The sequence below is a fragment of the Tamandua tetradactyla genome, chromosome 4 (genome assembly GCF_023851605.1).
Source record: "Tamandua tetradactyla isolate mTamTet1 chromosome 4, mTamTet1.pri, whole genome shotgun sequence".
In the NCBI taxonomy this organism is placed as follows: domain Eukaryota; kingdom Metazoa; phylum Chordata; class Mammalia; order Pilosa; family Myrmecophagidae; genus Tamandua; species Tamandua tetradactyla.
In genome coordinates, this window is record NC_135330.1 from 85,411,790 (window position 1) to 85,432,185 (window position 20,396).

At 49.2% G+C, this 20,396-nt stretch overlaps 1 protein-coding gene across 1 annotated transcript in view; it reads left to right on the forward strand.

Moving 5' to 3' along the window:
* Positions 1-311: 311 nt before the first annotated feature.
* LOC143680325 (voltage-dependent N-type calcium channel subunit alpha-1B-like) overlaps positions 312-20,396 on the forward strand; it is a 100,076-nt gene continuing 79,991 nt past the window's right edge. Inside the window, 5 exon segments of the mRNA XM_077156825.1 lie at positions 312-388; positions 1,418-1,608; positions 2,349-2,621; positions 4,043-4,233; positions 4,570-4,702. Coding sequence (XP_077012940.1) covers positions 312-388; positions 1,418-1,608; positions 2,349-2,621; positions 4,043-4,233; positions 4,570-4,702 — 865 coding nt within the window.

The window sequence follows — 20,396 nt, forward strand, 5'->3', positions numbered from 1 at the left end:
TCAGCTTGGAGTCTTTCAAATATTATTATTTAGTTTTTAAAAATTCCGCTAATTATTTATTGCCAATCCTTCTAGCTGGTTCTCTATAGCTTGTGGTTTCTGCCTGTTTTTATTTCATAATTTGTTGAATTCACCTGAGCCATGTTCACTTTCCAGTCGTTGATGCTGCCAAATGCCCTTGCTGTTCCTTGTCTGCTGACGGTTTTGGTTGGGAGAGGAGGTTTCCTCGTTGCCTCTCTTTTCTTTTGTATGAGATATTATTTCTGTTATTTTTGACCCCAGATCTGTCTCAAGTTTTCTCTCTCATGGCCATGCATTTAGGGCAGGGGCACAAGGCCTTCGGCACCAAGATTCCTGATTGCCTTTGGAAGGTGGAGCCCACAGGATGGTGGGTGATTGGGTGGGGATGTGAGAGAGCCTGAGGAGTCTGGGCTGAAGCTACGTTTTGGTGTAGACAAAGGTGAGGAGTGCTGCTTAGTGAGCTGGAGAATACCTGGGAAGGAGCAAGTTGGGAGTGAGGATCAAGAGTTCTTTAGTTGTGTAATGTTTGATACGCTATTTTGATAACTAAGTGGAAATGTTTAAAAAATAAAAGTAGCTGTGTATATGAGCTTGGAGCTTCAAGTTTGGGTTAAAGATGTAAATTTGGGAATAATAAGGATGCAGTGGCATTCATATCTAAATCGCATACAGAGTAAGCCCTGGAGCATCCAACTTTGAGTATGGTGGAGGAGGGAAAGTGAGCAAAAAAAACCATGAAAGAACCCCTGAAGGTTTAGGAGGAAACTGGAAGCATTGCCAAAGGACAAAGAGAAGAAAGAGGTTTCATCATAAGACCTGGCAAGAGCACTTGGGTAGAGTGGTGAGGTGAGGGCCTAGCTTGAGATACTTAAGGAGACCCTGAAGGGTAAGGAGTGGAGAAACTGAATGAGTGAGTTTTGATATGAAGGGAGCAGAAAAATGTGCCAGAATGGGAGTTGGGTATGGATCAGAGGAGCTTTGTTTTGAAGATGAGAGACACTGAGGCACATTTCTATATTGATGAAATGGATCGTGCTGGTTTTACTGGGTCCTCTGCACCTCTTGCTCCCCCATATTGGGTCCCTTTCCTTTGTTCACCTCCTGCAGTTCATGTAGGAAGGTGACATGTGATGATGGTGTACAGCCTATTTTGTCCAGCACCTTCTTACCCCCATGTAGCAGGCAGCCTGGAGCGCAGTAGGAGCTGGTTAGCCCTTGATCAGAGGGCAGGCTCCTGACATGGTCAGGTTTCGGGGACCAGGTGTCCTTTGAATCAGAGGGAGGGTCATACAGATAAAACACCACCCTGCTGATGAGGGGTCTGAACTTAGTTTCCTCCTGGCAAGTCCTTCCCTGTGCCTGGCCTATGCGTGGGAGGTGGGGGTGTGGGTTGAAGGTGGCCCTGCTTTGGAGGGAAAGGACATGGTGCTCGGAGGAGTGCACACCTCCCGACCAGATGCCGAAGTCCTTCTCCCGCCTCGTCCTTCCCTGCCAGGATCCTGGTGACAGCAGGCACCGTCTTCGACCTGCGAACCCTGCAAGCAGTGTGCGTGCTGAGGCCCCTAATTCTGGTGTCGGGGATTCCCAGTGAGTCCGGCCGGGCCCCACAGGGTGTCTGCCCCCGTCCCATCTTGTCCCGGCAGGCCTCCCCTTCTCCCCTCCTTACCTGCCCCCTCCACCCCCCACCGCCCCTGAGCCAGGGGTGCTTTGGCTCAGGCAGAGAACAAGCTAGTATGTTGCTGGAGCAGGGTTGGGGGTTAGGATGCCAGAGAAACATTCAAGGCAGCAGAAGGGCTCAGGCTCAGCAGGCCATTGGGGTCTTCCCCCTGGTCAGCCCGGGGACCTTGCCAGGCACAGGCTTGGGTATGCAGTAAGGCCTGGGGCCAGGCTGGAGAGTGGAGGGGAAGTGGGGTCACAGCCTCCTCTGTCTGGGGCTGATTGCCACAAGCCACTGGCCACCCTCACTTTCCCCAAGGATTGGGTCCTCTGGGATCCCGGCTCCTCTCCCAGAATCCCCCACCCCTCCCCCAGAATTCCCTGTTCCCCCCCATGATTCCCTGCTCCTCTCCCAGGATCCCCTGCTCTTCTCCCAGGTTCCCCTGAGCTCTTCCTGTCCTGAGCCTTCCATGGTTTCACTCCCCAGTAGACACCCTGCTTTGGCGCCTGCCTCCCTGCAGGACTCAATGCCCCAACCGTTCACTGCTCCTCGAATTCCTCGGTTCTGTCTTCTTGGACACTCACTGTCCTGCCCACCTTGCCTGGGGCTCACACTCTGCCCCTCAGGCCCACTTTGCTGCCCCTAACTAGCCCCCCATGCCCTGACCCAGGTTTGCGGGTGGTGCTCAAGTCCATCATGAAGGCCATGGCCCTGCTCCTGCAGATCGGGCTGTTTCTCTTCTTCACCATTCTCATGTTCGCCATCATCGGTCTCAAGTTCTACATGGGCAAATTCCGCAAGGCCTGTTTCCCCAACGGCACAGGTGAGCTGTCTCAGGTGAGGCCTGGGCTGGTTAGGCCAGCAGGGGCTCACTTCTGGGTGGAGAGCCCCCTTCTGCTGATGGACACGAAGATGCCCCTCGTGTTCCAGTGGTCACACAGATAATGCCCGGCAGACCCAAAGCAAAACACACGCAGAGAAACTGCCTGCAGGTGTAGCAAGTTCTAGGAAGGAAGCATAAAGGTACTTGAAGTGGGGTGGGATAGAAACCTGAGGGTTGCCCTTACAGGGTGCGGAGGAGATGGGGGAAGCTCACGTGCCCCGCAGACCTTTTTGAGAGGGCTGGGCAGGGAGTGACATCATCTGCATCCTCTGGCTGCTCTGGGCTAATGTGGAGAAGGTTCCACTTAGAGCTGATCCTGTCTGGCCCAGCATGACAGGGAGGAGGTGTCCTGAAGGGTCCAGCTTGGGATGTATTTTGTGGGTGAGGAGTTCTCTGATTGTGTCTGGAGTGTGAGAGGAAGAGAAGTGCTAAGCATGATGCTAAGATTTTTGGCTTGAACTGCGAACAGATTAGAGGAGAAAACCTATATGATTCTCTTGATAGATACAGAAGAAACAATTACTAAACTTTAAATCATTCATGATTTTTAAAAAAAGAACTCTTATTGAAGTAGAAGTAAAAAGAACTTCCTTAGACTCCCTAAAATTTCCTGTAACATCTTATTTATTTGTAAGACTTGAGAATCTTTTCCTTTAAAGTCAACAACAAAACAAGGGCACACACGGTTACTTGTAGTCCCCACACCATTGGCTGTCACAGCCAGTGCAGTGAGGCTCTGGAGGGATGGGAAGCCCTACAGGACCTGGAGAGCAGGAGATGGGCCTGGCATTACTCTCAGATGATACAGTCATCTACCAGCAGAAAATTGATTATTTCATATTCTTTACGCACATGTAAGATATTTGGAGGAGATGAACAAAGTTGGTCAGTTTTGCCTTCTAAACTAGGAGTCTTTGCTTCCACCCTAGAAATTCATCAAAGTGTCTCTTATGGTAATAGGGAGAATTGTCATGTGTTGTGATAAATGTATTGTTTTGAAGTAGTTTTGCTTTGCTCTCAGAGGGACCTTGGCAGCTGGGAAGTGGGCGGTGCTGCCTGCCACCCTGTTCCACAAGTTAGCAGGGGTTTTCTGGTGTTTCTCTGCCCACCCTCTGGGTGTTCCCCTGCCAGCTCGCAGACTCCCTGCAGGTCATCCCTGGCACAAGGTGACCTGGTGACAAGCCCTGGGACTGCCAGGCAGCTGGGTCCAGCTGGGGACTTTGCTGGCCACTAATGAGGGGAACCCCAGGCCAGAGATTGTGCTGGCAGGGGCTGTGGGGGGAGCAGTCGGGGTGGCTGTGGCAGCAAGGTGTGGACTTGGGCCCTCTTGTTTCTGCTGTAATGCACGGAGCCCGGGGCATGTGGATGTGCACGTGCCAAGTCCCAGGCAGAGGGAATGGCACGGAGACGGGAGGGGTCGGACGTTTCGCTGTGCGCCTGGCTCCTGCCTGAGTTCAGGCTGTGCCTTCTCCTCCTCACAGATGCAGAGCCTGTGGGCGACTTCCCCTGTGGCAAGGAGGCCCCCACCTGGCTGTGTGGGGGCAACACCGAGTGCTGCGAGTACTGGCCGGGACCCAACTTCAGCATCACCAACTTCGACAACATCCTCTTTGCCATCTTGACGGTGTTCCAGTGCATCACCATGGAGGGCTGGACCGACATCCTCTACAATGTGGGTCACTGCGGGGGTGGGGTACAGGTGGGGGTTGGGAGATGGGGCGGAGATAGAGCCGCTGGAGGGGGGCAGGAGGCGTAGCTGGGTGCCGGTTCTCAGCCCTGCCTTGTGCCAGGCGCCAGGCTTCTTCCTCCCGGCACTGGCCCTGGTCCCCCACTGTCCCATTCCTTGCTGCCTTTGAGCCCTCCCCTGGCTGGGGTATCCCGGCAGCTCCTCCACTCTGGAAACGGGCCTGGGCGCCTCCCCAGCCTGGCTGTGGATAGGCCACCTGCCACTCCCACTTCCCTCTGGGTGGCAAACCTCCAGGCCTGAGGGTGGGCAGGGACCGGACAGGAAGCCGGAGCTGGTGCTGCTGCTGCCGAGAATGGCGCCGTGTGCACCCCCACCCCACCACTGCACTTTGACATAGCTTGGCCAGCACTGAAGGTGGGTGGGGGCTCCGGCCCGGAAGGCTCCCAGCGGATTCGTGGGCCTTTGTTCAGCTCACTCAGGGCCATCTGGTAGTATTCTCTCGGGTTGTTCCAGCTGTCTCAGCACTGCCGGACAGCCTGGCGTGGGGGCCCGCGACGTCTGTGGAACAGCGATCCCTGTCTCTAACACTCCCCACACTGAGCTCTCCCCAGGGCACTCCTGGACACCTGCACAGACCGCGGGTCCCTTTGATGTGCTTCCCTACCACCTTTCAGTCCCAAGTCCTGTGAGCTGCAGAGCGGGAGAGCAGCTGAAGTCACATCTCAGGGGCTTTGGGAGGTTGAGAAGGAGGGGGAAGGGTGGCTGGCATAGGGGTGCATCTTGGAAGCTGGGGGGGTGTTCTGCTCCTTTGGAAGGGGCCTGTCTCCTGGAGCTTGGCCAGCTGTGTGCTGGGACCTTCAGCTTCCCTCCAGCAGCTGCACTGCTTGCATACTGGTGGCATGGGTGGTGGGTAAGAGGGAAAGGGGGAGGTGGGATCCTCTACCCTGCATCTCCTCCGTGGGTCCAGGAAGACCCAGACAGATCCTGGGGCTGGGCATGCAGCAGGCGCTTGGTAAATGTGCGTCCAGGGTTCACTGCCTACAAGCCAACAGCACATAAGGAGTTAAGGAAAAGCTGGCACAGGGTCCGTTGAATCAAAATTCCTCCTTGGAGTGGGAGTCATGTCTGACAACATGCTTAACCGAAGGAACAGGGAACGGGGACAAAGCCTGTGACCAGAAACCCAGCTGTTCTCTCCCCGCGGTCAGCCAAGGAAAGTTTCCATGAAGACAAGCTTAAAAATAGCCCTGAGCTGGCCTTACCCTGCCAGCCCCTGTCCAGACATTTGGTCAGGGCTGCAGGTGCCCCACGCTCCCCAGCCCGCCTCCATGTTCCCAGAGTCGACGGGGGTCAGGAATCAGATCCTGCGGCACGAGGACACTGATCAGGGAGGCTGCAGAGACCTCCCTGAATATGTTTGCTTGGGATCATGATGCCGAGTGTGCCATGGTGAGCAGGAGGCATCAGTGCTCAAGGGCCCTATGATGGCAGATGCATGGAGCAGAGTGAAGGGGGGCAGAGGTGAGGTTCCCTGAGCTGGTGGAGGGGGAGGCCCTTGCAGCCCCCTGGAAGTTGGGCCACAGCACCCAGGCCCAGTGGCTACAGAGAGCAGGGAGGGTGGGGCCTGGCAGGGCTCCCAGGTCTGGTGGCCCAGAACTGACTGGACCAAGCCACTCATGCCAGGGCACAGCAGCAGGGTCAGTTGTGGGAGACTGGAGGGTATTTTTTTAAGCATTTTTTTGAGAGAGTGCCTGCCCCTCACCCCCTACCCAGTGGGAAGGGCTTTCATGCCCACCCCTTGTGTTTCTTGAGTTTGGAAGGTCCCAAGAGGCCAGAGATGCTGTCCTGTGCACGGGTGCAAGGGAGAGGCTGAGTAGGGGCAGCAGAGGCAAAGGAATGATGGAACCCCAAGAGACAGCATCCTTATACCTGTTCTGCTGGGCACCGAGCAGCCAAGAGGTGCTTTCCAAGACACCTCTGGTGTCTTAAAGAGTAATTGGAGTCCAGTGGAGTCTCTGAGGAACCCCCAGGAGTGCTAGGAGAGATGGTGGCACAGCCAGTTCTCATTGGGCCCCAAGGGATGAGGTTATCTTGTGTCATGCAACATGAAACTGGCCTGCCTCCTCATGCACCCTTCCTTCCTTTGACACTCGTGGCTGGGTTGCTGAGGGAGAAGGAAAAATGCTCATTGTGGGGAAGAAAAGAAGAGCTGTGGCTCCCCTTCCTATTGAAGGCAGCAGCACGTTGGCTGAGGAAAGAGATTCTGAGTATAAAGCTGAGAGCACCTGCTGGGGCTGGACACTTTAAATTACTGAATTGAGATTGTGACACCAGCTTGATGTGGCTGTAGGACTTTCTGTTATGCAGGAGTCATCAGGGAAGTCATGGACTTGCCCAAGTGTTCATGCAAGGGTATGGGAAGGACCCCCCACTTTTACCGTGTTTAGAGAGACAGTGGGAGATAAATGTACTGTTTGGTTTATGATTATATACATATTATTTCACAGTATTCATGTACTAGTTGCATAAAGATTGAGGAGTATTCAGATAGATAGGTGCAGAGGCTGTATTTTGAAGTCAGAGCAGATAGGATTTGTCCATGAATTGGATGTGCAATGTGAGAGAAGGAAAAGAGTCAAGGTTAATACTGGATTTATGACTTGGCCATTGGGAAAGGTGATGCTATTTACTGAGAAGGGGAAAGATTAGTTTAGTTTAGTTTTAGTGTGTGGTAGAACTTAGGATTCTATTTGGATCTGTAAAGTTTTAGAGAGCTGTCTTCCTCCAAGTAGAGGTGTGTGGTATGCCTGCTGACATGTGAGCAGGGAGTTCAGAAGAGACAGCACGGGTTAGGTATATACTTGAAGTTAGGGACATGCGGAGGGAGTTTAAAACTCCCTCTTAGGAGAGTATCTTATGGAGATCTGGCTCAAGAGAAATGGCTTTTTTTTAAAATAAACTTTTAATTTTGAGATAATGGTAGATTCACAGGCAGTTGGTAAGATAACACAGAGAGTTCCCAAGTGCCCTATTCCCAGTTTCCTGGGAAAACATCACAGCCAGGATTCTACACTGACTGTCCCCTCACCACAGGACCCTCCGTTTGTGCACCCCCCAACCCCTGGCAAACACTGATCTGCCTTGATTTTTATAGTTTTATCATTTCAAGGATGTTGTGTGGATGGAACCATATGGTAGGGTCCTTTTGGGGTTGGCTGTTTTCACTCAGCATCCAGCTTGGAGAGTTGTTCAGATGGTTGTGGGTATCAGTAGTTTGTTCCTTCCAATCGCTGAGGAGTTTCCATGGTGGACCACAGATTCCACTGTTGAAGGACATCTGGGTTGTTTCCAGTTTTTGGTTATTATGAATAAAACTGCTTTCCGCATTTGTATACAGGTATTCTCTGGGATAAGTACCCAGGAGTGCATCTGCTTAGTACTTTCATGCTTAGTTTTTTAATAAATTAAAACTTTTCCACAAAGCTGTACTATTTTACATTCCCGCCAGCAGTGTATGAGTGACCCATTTTAGCCACTCTAAAGGATGTGAAGTGGTTTCTCACTGATGTCTCATTGTAGTCTTGATTTACATTTCCGTAATGGTAAATGATGGTGAGCATCTTTTCATGTGTCTATTTGCCTTCTTATCTTCTTGAATGAAAAGCTTCTTATCTTTTGCCCATGTTCTGTTTGGATTGCTAATTTTTTACTGTTGAATTTTGAGAAGTCTTATATATATTCTGGATACTAGTTCTTTGCTGTATATATTCTGTATACTCATTCTTTGCACAGATTTTCTCATCTGTAGCTTGGCTTTTCATACTCTTTACATGGTCTTTAACAAATATTTTTAATTTTGATGAAATCCAGTTTGTCAAGTTTTTATTTTATGGATCAGGCTTTTGATGTCAAGGACAGAACTCTACCTAGATCTAATTCCCAAATACTTTCACCCATCTTTCTTTCTACAAGTTTTATCATTTTGTGCTTTACATATAAGTCTATGATCCATTTTGACTTAATTTCTGTATAAGGTATGAGGTTTAGGTTGAGGGTTTGTATTTGTTTGTTTCTGGCTTATGGATGTCCAATTGCCCCAGCACCATTTGTTGAAAAGACTGTATTTCTTCCATTGAATTACTTTTTGTATCTTTGCTAAAAATCAATTGGGCATATTTATATGTATCTTTTTCTGGGTTCTTTGTTCTGTTCCATTGAACTATGTGTCTCCTTCTTTCACTACCAGGCAGCCTTGATTATTGAGGATATATAATGTCTTGAAATTGGGTAGATTGATTCTTTCCACTTTATTAAATCTAGAGAGAATTAGCATCTTTAGTACATTGGGCCCTCCAATCTATGAACATGGTATATCTGTTCATTTATTGAGGTCTTCTTTGATTTCTTTAGTTTCAGCATATAAGTCCTGTACCTGTTTTTGTTAGATTTATATCTCAGTATTTCTTTTTGGGGAACAATTGCAAATGGTTTTGTATTTTTAATTTTGGTGTCCATTGCTTTCTGTATGTTATATTTGTACCCTGTGACCTTGTTGAACTCACTTATTAAGAGGTTTTTTTTTTTTTTTTTGGTAGATTCCTTGGGATTTTCTATGTAGATAATCTTATCATCTGCAAACAGGAACAGTTTATTTCTTCCTTTTTGACAAGTATGCCTTTTATTTCCCTTTCTTGCCTTTTAATGCACTGCCTAGAATTTCCAGCATTGTTTAAATAAGAATGGTGCAAGCAGCCATCCTTGCTTTGTTCCCATCTTAGAGAAAAGTATTTAGTCTTTCACTATTGAGTATGATGTTAGCTGGGTTTTTATGCTCTTTATCAAGTTGAGGCAGCTCCTTGCTCTTCCTGTTTTTCTGAGTTTTTACCGTGAATGGGTGTTGAATTTTGTCAAATCCATTTTCAGCACTGATGTTGTCATGTGACTTTCTTCTTTAGCCTGTTAATTAGTAGATTTCGATGATTGATTTTTGAATATTGAAACAGTTTTGCTTTCCTCAAATAAACCTCATATATGATTATGGTATGTGATTCTTCTTATATATTGCTATTTGATAATTTTTAATTTTTTAAAAATTTTTTGTGTGGTTTTGTTATCTGTCTTAGTTTCCCAGTTGTTAAAACAAATGTCATACACTGGGTTGATTTAGAAATGAGAATTTATTGGCTTATGGTTTAGGAGAAGTCCAGAGTCGAGGTGTTAGCAAGGTGCTGCTTTCTCCCTGAAGACTATATCATTCTCGGGTTTGGCTGCCAGTGATCCTGGGTCCCTGGCTTTTCTGTCACATGGTGATGCACGTGGCGGCATCTTCTCCCTTCTCCAGGGTTCATTTACTTCTAGCTCCATCCTGTGGCTCGCTTGTGCACTCTCTCTCTCTCTCTCTGTCTGTCTCTGTCTCAATCTAAATTTCATCCTGCTTATAAAGGACTCCAGTGATCTGGATTAAAGCCCAACCTGATTCATGTGGCTTCACCTTAATAGAAAATGACGTCTTCTTAAGGTCCTATTTACAATGGGTTCCTACCCTCAGATTAAGAACATGTTTTTCTGGGGTGCATAATTCAACCTGCCATCGGACCTTGTGTTTGCTTTCTGTGGTTTTCAAAGTATTTCATTATAATTAGTGGGAGGGATAAGGAAAAGTATGTCTACTCCACTTTCCCGGATGCAGAGTCCTCTTTTTACAAATGAAGAGTAATTGTGGTAATTTGGTTGGGGGAGAATTGCAGGAACAGTTTGTGGAGGTGAGGGTGAGAGTGCAGCAGCACCCCCTCTGTTTGGGGAGGGGTAGGGGTTGAGGGCTTCTTGCAGGGAGTCTGGAGGCTTTGGAGGTCATCAGAGCCCGCAGTTCTGAGCTGCATGCGGGGCTGGGCAGGGTTGTAGTGAGGGACTGTGAGCATGGTTAGGGTGGGAGTTCTACTTTTTTCTGGGGCTAGAGATCTTGATGTTCAGCCTAGAGTTAGCATCCAGAGGTCAGAAGCCATAAGCTGGTCAGCCCAGGGACCAAGCATCTACCATGGAAAGAGGAATTGCTTTCCCTCAGCCCTGTGAGGCTGGTGGATCTGCAGGGAGGCAGCCCTTGGCACTCCACTCAGCCATGGCCAGTGCCCAGCTGCCCCTCTCCTACCCTGCCCTGATTGGCACCTGGCCCAGGACTTGTGGACTGCCTCTTTAAAAAAGGACAGAGATGCCTGGGGTGTCCCTTTGGCCCTGGCTCCATCACGGCTGCCTCCAGCACCTACTCTGCTAGGGATCCATAGAAAAGCAACAAGTAGCAGCTAGGAAATGAACTGGATTCAGAGGAGCTCACCTTTTTGCTATTTTATTTTTTTAACATTTTTTATTGTGAAATATAACATATATGCAGAAAAGTAATCCATTTCAAAGTATAGTTTAACAAGTAAGTTATAGGGCAAATTTCAACCTATGGATTACAGTTCCACAATTTCAGGTATTTCCTTCTGGCTGTTATAATCCATTAGAAACTAAAGAGAAATACCTCTATAATTATTCAGTAGTCATAATCCTTTGTGAAATCCTAACTTCTGTTACAAATCCTCCCTCTCATTTGCTCTTTCTCTCAATCTTCAGGGGTATTTGGGCCATTACCATTTTAACTTCTTCATGTTGAAAAGGGCTGTTGATATTATGGGGTAGGGGGTACAACTGTTAGATGCTCTTGGAGAGGCTGGTGCCTCTGGGTTTCAGGGCTTTGCTGGCCTAGGAACAATTGAGAAGTTTTAAGTTTCTGAAAAATAAATTTAGCATGACTTTTATAGAATCTTAGATAGGGCCCTGGGTTTTCTTTAGGGTTTTCAGGAATATTGTTGATTGTGGCTTGGCATACTGTGGCAATTAACAGTATCTAGCTGAAGCATGTTTTAAAAAGCAAAAGATATGGGACTGCTTTGGTTTCTCAGCTATTCAAATTATATCTGAATGTTAGCTTCTGTCTTGCACCAGTCATGTGATGAGAATTAATGGTGAGAGCTCATGGGGGAGCTTTTTGTCAGGGGATGGACTCAGTCTATATGGAGAAACCAAGGCATGGGGCTCATAGCTGCCCCAAGTGTGGAGGCCACAGCAGGCAGAGGTCAGACCTGAGGGTTAGGAGCCTCCCTTCACGAAGATGTTTCCTTGAAGCTTCCCAGGTAGATGGGGCAGCCTGGGGAGGATATGCATGTCCTACTAGGAGGCGCCCAAACAGGCTGGACACACAGCCTACCGGATGTGTCCTTGGTGACTTCTGGCCCACTGGGGGACCCCTAGGCATTTCAGCAGTGCTGGGACCTGGCCGGGAGGGACCCACAGCCCTGGTTAAGGCTGTGATGGTGCTCAGAACCCACCTGGACCTGTCTGCTGGCACCGCACAGATGCTGCCTAAGATCATGCCTGACAGGAGCTTGTTCACAGCCCAGGAGGCTGGCCTGATCTGCCTGCCCTGCAGGGCCAGCTTCTGAAGCCAGGGCATGTGTCTTGACCACCTGTCCTTTCTCATTTTCTTCTCATTGCTTCCAGACAAAAGATGCAGCAGGCAATACTTGGAACTGGCTCTACTTCATCCTTATCATCATAGGCTCCTTTTTCATGCTCAACCTGGTGTTAGGTGTGTTTTCAGGGTAAGAGGCCAGGCGTGGCCCTACGGGCATGGCCATGTGGGTGAGGACCTGTAGGTTTGGTTGTGCAGGCAGGCATGGATGTGCAGGTGTGGATGTGTGGGTGTGGCCTTGCAGGTATGGATGTGTGGGCATAGATGCACAGGTGTGACCATGTGGGTGTGAATGTGTAGTGTGTCCTTGTGTTCTTAGGATGAGGGAACAGAAGATGGGTCCCCTGGCCCTGGCCCTGACCCTGAGCCTGACTCTGGTCTGGCCCTGACTGTGAGCCTGAGCCTGACCCTGAGCCTGACCCTGAGTCTGAGCCTGAGCCTGAGCCTGAGCCCGAGCTCAAGCCTGACCCTGGCCCTGGCCCTCACCCTGGCCCTGGCTCTGCCTGCCTCCCAGGCCAGGGTAGAGGGGCTAGCCAGGCCCATGGCTGCCACCCACTGCAGCCACTCCCAGCCTTCTGGGCTCTGGCCAGCCTTGCTTTCATATCTCTCTCTGGACTCTCGTGGGATATCTCCCCCAGCCTCTTTCCTGGCCTCCTGCTTGGCTGTCCTCTTGCCCAGTCCTCCATCACACCCTTGGCCTTCCTCCGACCTCTGTCCTCTGTCCTCTTGGCCTCAGGGAAGTGGGCAGCCATGGGGACCCCAGGGAGTACCTCTGTCACCATGATGTGGCACTATTGGGGTGACTCCCATGTAGGGGACTGCAGAGTCTGGTGTGCCCGAGGGTACTTGTCCTGAGGCCTGGAAGGGAGCTGGCCTGCTCTCCAGCCTCACTCCCTGCACAGAAGGAAGGCCTGCCACCAGCATCTTTCCAAGGGGCCCCCATAGCCAGGGCCTGGTGCAGAGCTCCTAGTCTGGTGGGAAGTCACATGGCCCAGGCTGGAATGGGAAGAGGGAAGCCTGGAACTCGGTGAAGACCCCTGGAAGCAGCCCCTCAGCTGGACCCAGAGGAACCAGGAAGGAGCTGGGTGGAGGAGGGAGTCAGGTATTCTAGGTAGAGATTATCTTGGGGAGAGGCTAGAGATATGAGAGGTGCACACATGTGCAATGCATATTCAGAGTGGAGGGGCAGGGTATTTGTGCAGTGTAGAAGTGGGGTGGGGTGTGGGATCCATGTGCAAGGCACACTCTAGGTAGAGGGGTGGGTGCTTATGTGAGGCACTCAGGGTGGAGGGGTGTGTGCAGTGCACACCTGGAGTGGAGATATAGGGTATCTGTGCAAGGCACACTCAGGTGGAAGGGCAGGGTGTGTGTGTGTGAGGCACACTCAGGGCTGGTGGGTTGGTGTGTATGTGGTGGGCACACTTGGGGCTGGATCTCGAGGGTGCAGTGGTGTGGGACAGCAAATGGCTTGTGAGTGGGGACCCCAAGCTGAGGAGATGGGGCCTGGGTGACATGGTGGACTTGTGGGTGGCATAGTGCCCAGCTGCTCTACTGTGTGGCTGGGCAGCAGGAAGTGATTGGCTGGTGGTTTCTGCACTGAAAGTCTGCCTCTGGGGCTGTCCTGGGGCCCCTTCCCTCTGGGGTCTGGCTCTCTCTCCTGTCCCTAAGAGGCCTCTAGACAGGGTTAAGGACCATTGGATTCAGCGGGGCTGCACCTGAGCTGAAGGAGCCTCTTCCCAAAGCCCCATCTGCAAGGGCCCATGCGAGGAATGGGGAAGAGTGCAGAGCTTTTGCTGGGGGCCAGCCTCCCCAAGATAGGCGAGGTGGCTAGTGGCCTGGTCAGGTGATGCTGTGCAGCCCCCCCAGAGGATGTGCAGGAAGGGTTGGAGGGGCCGCAGAGCTTTTGCTGGGGGCCAGCCTCCCCAAGATAGGCGAGGTGGCTAGTGGCCTGGTCAGGTGATGCTGTGCAGCCCCCCCAGAGGATGTGCAGGAAGGGTTGGAGGGGCCGCTTTTTCCCCTACCTGGGGGCCCTTGGCATGGGTAGGTGTGACTGAGGGGCTAGCCTGGTTGGAGCCCCATTGTTTCTTCTCTCCTGGCCGGGTTGCAGCTGTGCAGGTCCTGGCATCTGTGTCTATGAGCTCGGGGTCAGGCCTGGCTCAGAGCCAAGCTCTCTCTCTTGCCTGGGCTGTGTGGCAGAGGCCCACTCAACCCAGAAGCTGCTTCTCCTGCTTTCCTGAGAAGAACAGGCATTGCTTATTTGCTGTGGACAAGTGAGCAGCACCTGCTGGAGCTTTGGGAAACTGTAGTCCATTAGAAGCTGGGCCAGGCTGGGTGTTTTCTGTCTGTGTGCATGTGCATAGGTCTGTCCGTGTGTATGCACATGTGTCTCTGTGTGCAATATGTGCAAGTGTCTCTCTGTGTGTATGTGCTAGTTTTTCTGTGTGCATGTGTGTGTGTGCAATGTGTATATGCATCTCTGTAACCTGTGTGCACATGTCTCTATGTTCATGTGTGTGCACGTCTGTGTTCATGTACATGTGTCTATGTGCATGTGTCTCCGTGTGTGTGTGTGTGTGTATGCTAACGTCTTTCTGTGTGCATGTGCACTCTGTATACATGTGCATGTGTTTCTGTACATGTGTCTCTGTGTGTTTGTGTGTTTATGTGTGCATATGTGCATGTGTCTGGGTGCTTGTACAGTTGTGCATTGAATAGTTTGGGGTGCTGGGAGGCCAGGGCTGGGGTGGGAGTGCTGGGCTTTGAGGGAGCTTCTCTTCTCTGCTGGTCACTGTGACCACAGAGGGTCAGGGGGACTCAGGTGGGCAGAAGGCCTCTCTTCTCTCCTGCTTATTGTGAGCCCCAAAGGTTTTGTTGAGGAGGCTGCATGCACTGCAAATGTTTTCCTTTTGCCTCTGGCCTGCCCTGATCCAGTCCCTTCTTTTTCCTTCTTCTAGCAGTGGCGTAGTGAACATTCTTCTCTGGGAGAGTTTTGTCCCAGAGTTCTCCCCAGGCATGGACAGGGTGGTACATTTGCCCTGCCCTCCTGAGCATCCACTCCAGGACCCAGGCACTGTTCTTGGGTGGTGGGAGTCTGGGGACTGTCCAGGTGGGAGTAGGAGCCCTGCTGGCCCCTCCCTGCCCTGCAGCCCCTGCCTTGCCCCTCCTATCCCAGCCCCTCCCTGGTCCCCTCTGCCTCTGGGAGGTGCTCTTGTGGGGTCTGCAGGGTGGGGAACTCAACTGGCTTGGGTGTGGGGCACCCCTCACCTGGCTGTATGTGTGGGGTGGGGCACTCCTTCACCTGGCCTGTGAGCAGGATGGGGCGTACCCTTACCTGCCCTGCATGCTGTTCTGGTCCCCCTACTGTGCAACGAGTTTGCCAAGGAGCGTGAGAGGGTGGAGAATCGCTGGGCATTCTTGAAGCTGCGCTGGCAGCAGCAGATTGAGTGGGAGCTCAACTGGTGCCTGGAGTGGATCTTTAAGGCTGGTGAGACAGAGGGGGCAGCCACCTGCAGGGGGCGCTGACTCTTCCTTGGGGGTTTGAATGCTGTCTTCCTGCCCTGGCTAGAGGCCCTGTGTGTCCCTGACGTGGGGTGGACACAGCTGTTGTAAGCTCAGCATGGTCCCCCCCCACCCCGGGACAGGCCCAGCTGGTCCCACGCTGAGAGCCTGTGCTGGCCATGCAAGCCAACCGAGTAGGTTCACGCCAGGTCCTGGGTCATGGCAGCACATGCCAATGACAGCCCCCTGCTGGTCAGGACAGAGAGACCCCATCCCACAGGAAATCCCACTGGATGGGGTGTTGCATGGCCTGGGAACTGCAGGGAGTGTGTGGCTGTCTGAGAGTCCTGGGTGGGGTGTCTGTACCCTGGGGCCATGGCAAAGGTAGCTTAGGGCTTGGAATGGGGTGGTCCAGGTAGGGCTGCATCCCTGGTCTTGCCCCGTCAGCATAGTCCAGTTGTCCTGGTGGCCAGGACTTCTCCATGGACTTCAGTTTGGAGAGAAGGGGACTGCAAGGACCCACCCTCATATATCTTGTTCTTCTTGCCCTGGAGACTGAGAGGGGCCAAGAGGTCAGGAAACACACGCCTCAGCCTGGATAGCAGAAGCCAGGGAGAGGCCACCAGCTCCCTGGGCCCCACTTGACTAGGGAATGGCCCAGCCCAGCTTACCCCATCCCTGCACCCCCAGCCCTGGCTTCCCTGCTCCCCCGGTGCCTCCCAGCCCTGGCTCCCCCAGCCCTGGCTCCCCCAGCCCAGGCTTCCCCCATCCCTGCTGCCCTCTTCTCTGCTTCCAATACCCCAACTCCCTGCCCTCCCCACCAGCCCCTGCTCCCCCCAGCCCTGATCCCCTGGCCCCCCTCATGCACCTCTTCCTGCCCTTTGTTTAAAGCAGTGTTGAAGAGAGCAGCCACCAGGAAGAGCAGAAATGATCTGATCCATGCAGAGGATGGCGCCGACTCTGTGCTGTGGGTGAGCCTCATCTGGGTCCCCCACCTGCTTGCCCCATGGGGGGTGTCCCAGTCCTCTAATTTCTCCCTGGAGATAGGGAAGTGGGCATGGGGCAGCGCTGTCCCTCTGCTGGTTTTGGCACATCCTGGGGAGAACAGGTGCTGCCCTGGGAAGCAGGAATCTGACCGATGCTCCTGCCCTCCAATGGTGGTGAGTGGGTCCGTGTAAAGGAGATGTTTCAGCTGCATCACGCTAAGAAACAGAACTCTTTAAAAAACAGCAGTTTCCCCTTTCATGGGGGCTCCCTGTCCCTATGAGACTCCAGGTCCATGTGGCCCACTTATCGGCTTGGAATGGGTCTTCCTTATATCTCCACCCTCGTCTCAGACATGCACACAGGGTTTTGGGTCTTTTTCTTTATATAAAAAGATTTTATACAGCCCTTTCTCATCAGTGCCCTTTGGAGAACCCCCCAGTTGGTTAGTCTAACCCTAGCTCATTCCTGTAAATGGCTGCATAGTATTTATGGGGTCACCGCCATTTTTTCCACTGTCCCTTCTGGTGACTCTTCACTTATCCCTGGTTTCTACAAATGGAAGATGCTGCCCTCTACCGAAGTCCGTGTCAACACCCATCCTTACTCACCAACACCAGGAGCAGGGTGGCTGAAGGAAGGGAAGGGTGGACAGTTTTAGGAGTTGTCCTCATACTTTTCCAGAAAGGCTATAACACTGTACATTTCTGTTCCCATGGGAGTATGTTTGCCCCTGTTTTAGTTTGTTAAAGCTGCCGGAATGCAAAATACCAGAAATAGATCAACTTTTATAAAGGAGACTTATAAGTTTTTAGTTCTAAGGCCATAAAAATGTCCAAACTAAGGCATCAAGAAAGAGGGAGAGTGCGGCTGTACCATCCTGGGTGGGGTGTCTGCACCCTGGGGCCATGGCAAAGGTAGCTTAGGGCTTGGAATGGGGTGGTCCAGGTGGGGCTGCATCCCTGGTCTTGCCCCGTCAGCATAGTCCAGTTGTCCTGGTGGCCAGGACTTCTCCATGGACTTCAGTTTGGAGAGAAGGGGACCGCAAGGACCCACCCTCTTATGTCTTGTTCTTCTTGCCCTGGGGACTGAGAGGGGCCAAGAGGTCAGGAAACCCCTGACCTCTGAAAAAAGGGCCAGGTGGTGCCTGGAGAGTCTCTGTCACATGGGAAGGCATGTGGTGGTTTCTGCTGATCCTTTCTTAGCTGCCCTGGGGCAATCCTGGATTTCCTCTCTTAGCTGCCCTGGGCTCTCTCCAGGTTCTGTCTTTTCAGTACTGAGGGTCCTTGCTCAGCATCACATGGGAAGGCATGTGGCGACATCTGGGCTCTGCATCTTCTACATCTCCAAATGTCTCCGTGAGTTCTCTTAAAGGCTCCAGTAAACTAATTAAGACCCACTCTGAGTGGACGGAGTCACGTCTCCATCTTATCAAAAGGTCCCACCGTATAGTACTGAATCAAGATTAGAAAAAGGCTGTTCTGGGGTACACAACAGTTTCAAACCAGCATTCTCCATATCCTGGGTAGGTGCTTTAGCTCCCTCTCACTTTTTTCCATTTCTATGATTTCATTTGTAAATTTTGGGGATTGTAATTCTCATTTCACTTACTAGTAGTTTTGAATCTCTTTTAAAAGTTTTTACCTTATTTTTTATTTTTGTTATTTTTTTCATGAGCAGGCACCAGGAATTTATTTTTAATTGTGGTAAATATACATAACAAAATAATTTTAATGATTTTTAAATGGATAATTCAATGACATGAAGTACATTGACAATACTATGTAACCTTCACTATTTCTTAACTATTATCATCATCCCCAACCAAAACTCACAGCCATTTAGCAATAACTCTCTCCCTCCTGCCAGCATATTGCCTCTTTTTACTGCAGAGTAATATGCCATTGTGTGGATGGATCACATTTGTTTCTCCATCATCAGTTGGACTATTCAATTGCTTCCCCCTTTTGGCTATTGTGAGTAACGCTGCGATGAGCACTGGTATGCAGGTATCTGTTTGAGTCCTTGCTTTCAATTCTTTTAGGCAGAGACCTAGCAGTGGGATTGCCCGATCATAGGGTAATATTGCATTTAACTTTCTAAGGAGCCCCAAATTGTTTTCCACAGTGGCTGCTCCATTTTATATTCCCACCAGCAGTGTACAAGGGTTCCTCTTTCTCTTCATCATCACCAACGATTGCTTTCCATTTTTAAAATATTAGTTATCCTAGTGGGTGTGATGTGCTATCTTATTGTAGTTTTAATTTGCATTTCTCTAATGGCTAATAATGTTGCATATCCTTTCATTACTTATTGGTGATTTGAATATCTTCTTTGGGAAAACCTCTATTCAAATCCTTGGCTGTTTTTTAAGTTTTTTCCCTTGAATTGTAGAAGGTCTTTATATATTCTGGATAATAATCCCTCATCACATAAATGGTTTCCAAATATTCTCACATTCTGTAGGTTGTTGTTTTACTTTCTTGATAATGTCTGTTGATGCACAACAGTTCTTCATTTGGATGAAGTAGATTTTATCTAATTTCTTGTTGTTGCTGTGCTTTTGGTGAAAATAAAAATCCATTGCCTACTACAAGGTCCTGCAGATATTTCCCTAGGTTTTATTGTAAAAGTTTTATATAGTATTAGCTCTTGTGTTTAGGTTGTGGATCCATTTTTAATTAATTTATGTATATGGTGAGAGGTAGGGGTCCACATCTTTTCTTTTGCCTATGGATTTCCGTTTATCTCAGCCCCATTTGTTGAAGAAATGATTCTTTCTTCCCCCATTGTATGGATTTGGCTTCCTTGTCAAAAATTAACTGGCCATAGATATACACATTTACCTCTGGACTCTCAATCCTGTTCCACTGATCTAAATGTCTATTCTTATTCCAGTACCACACTTTTAATTCCTGTAGCTTTTCAGTATGCTTTGAAATCAGGAAATGTGAGTTCTGCAACTTTGTTCTTTTTCAAGATCATTTTGGCTATTTGGGGCCCCTTGAAATTTGGTATGAATTTGAGGATCAGCTTTTTCATTTATACACAAAAGACTGCTTGGATTTTGATAGGGATTGCATTGAATTTGTGGATTGCTTTAGGCAAAATTGACATCTTAACAATATTAAATCTTCCAATTCATGAACATGGGATGTCTTGCCATTTATGTAGGGCTTCTTTATTTTCTCAGCAACATTTTGTAGTTGTCAGTGTATACATCTTTAACCTCCTTGGTTAAATTTATTCCTAGATATTTCATTCTTTTAGATGTTACTGTAAATGGGATTTTTTTTTAATTTCCTTTTCACATTGTTCATTACTGGTGTACACAAGCTCATAGGATTTCTGCATGTTTATCTTGTACCCAACTTGCTTGAATTTGTTTTAGTTCTAGTAGATTTCTTGTAGAATTTTTTGGATTTTCTCTATATAGGAAAATGTAGAATGGAAATAGGGGTGATTTGACTACTTCCATTTAGTTTGGCACCCTTTATTTCCTTCCCTTGCCTGAACACTCTGGCTTCTTGTAGAAACATCTATTTCTTCCTTCAGTTCTGTCTATTTTTATTCATATATTTTGGGGTCCTACTGTGAGGTGCATGTATATGTTTGTAATTGTTATATCTTCTTGCTTGACTGAATCTTATCAAACTGTAATATCCTTTTTTGTCTCTTGTCATCTTTTTTGGGTTAAAGTCCATTTTGTCTGAAAATAATATTGCTTTTCCAGCTGTTTGCTTACTGTTTTCATGGAATATCTTTTCCTTCCCTTTTACATTTAAACTTTTTATGTCATTTGTATCTACAGTGAGCCTTATAGATAGCATATAGATGGATCATGCTTTTTCATTCAATCTGCCAATCTCTGCCTTTTAATAAGGGTGTTCAATCTATGAACATTTAAGGTAATAACTGAGAAGGAAGGATTTACTTCTTCTACTTAGATATTTGTTTTCTATGTGCCTTGTATATATTTTTGATCCTCAGTATTCCATTACTGCCTTTTTTTGTATTTAATTGCCTTTTTTTAGAAGTGTTTTTTATTCCCTTCTTTCCTTTTTTCTGTATCTTTAACTTATTTTCTTAGTGGTTTCCTTTGTAATTACAATTAAGATCTTAAATTAATAACAACCAATATCAGCCTAGTTTCTGGAGT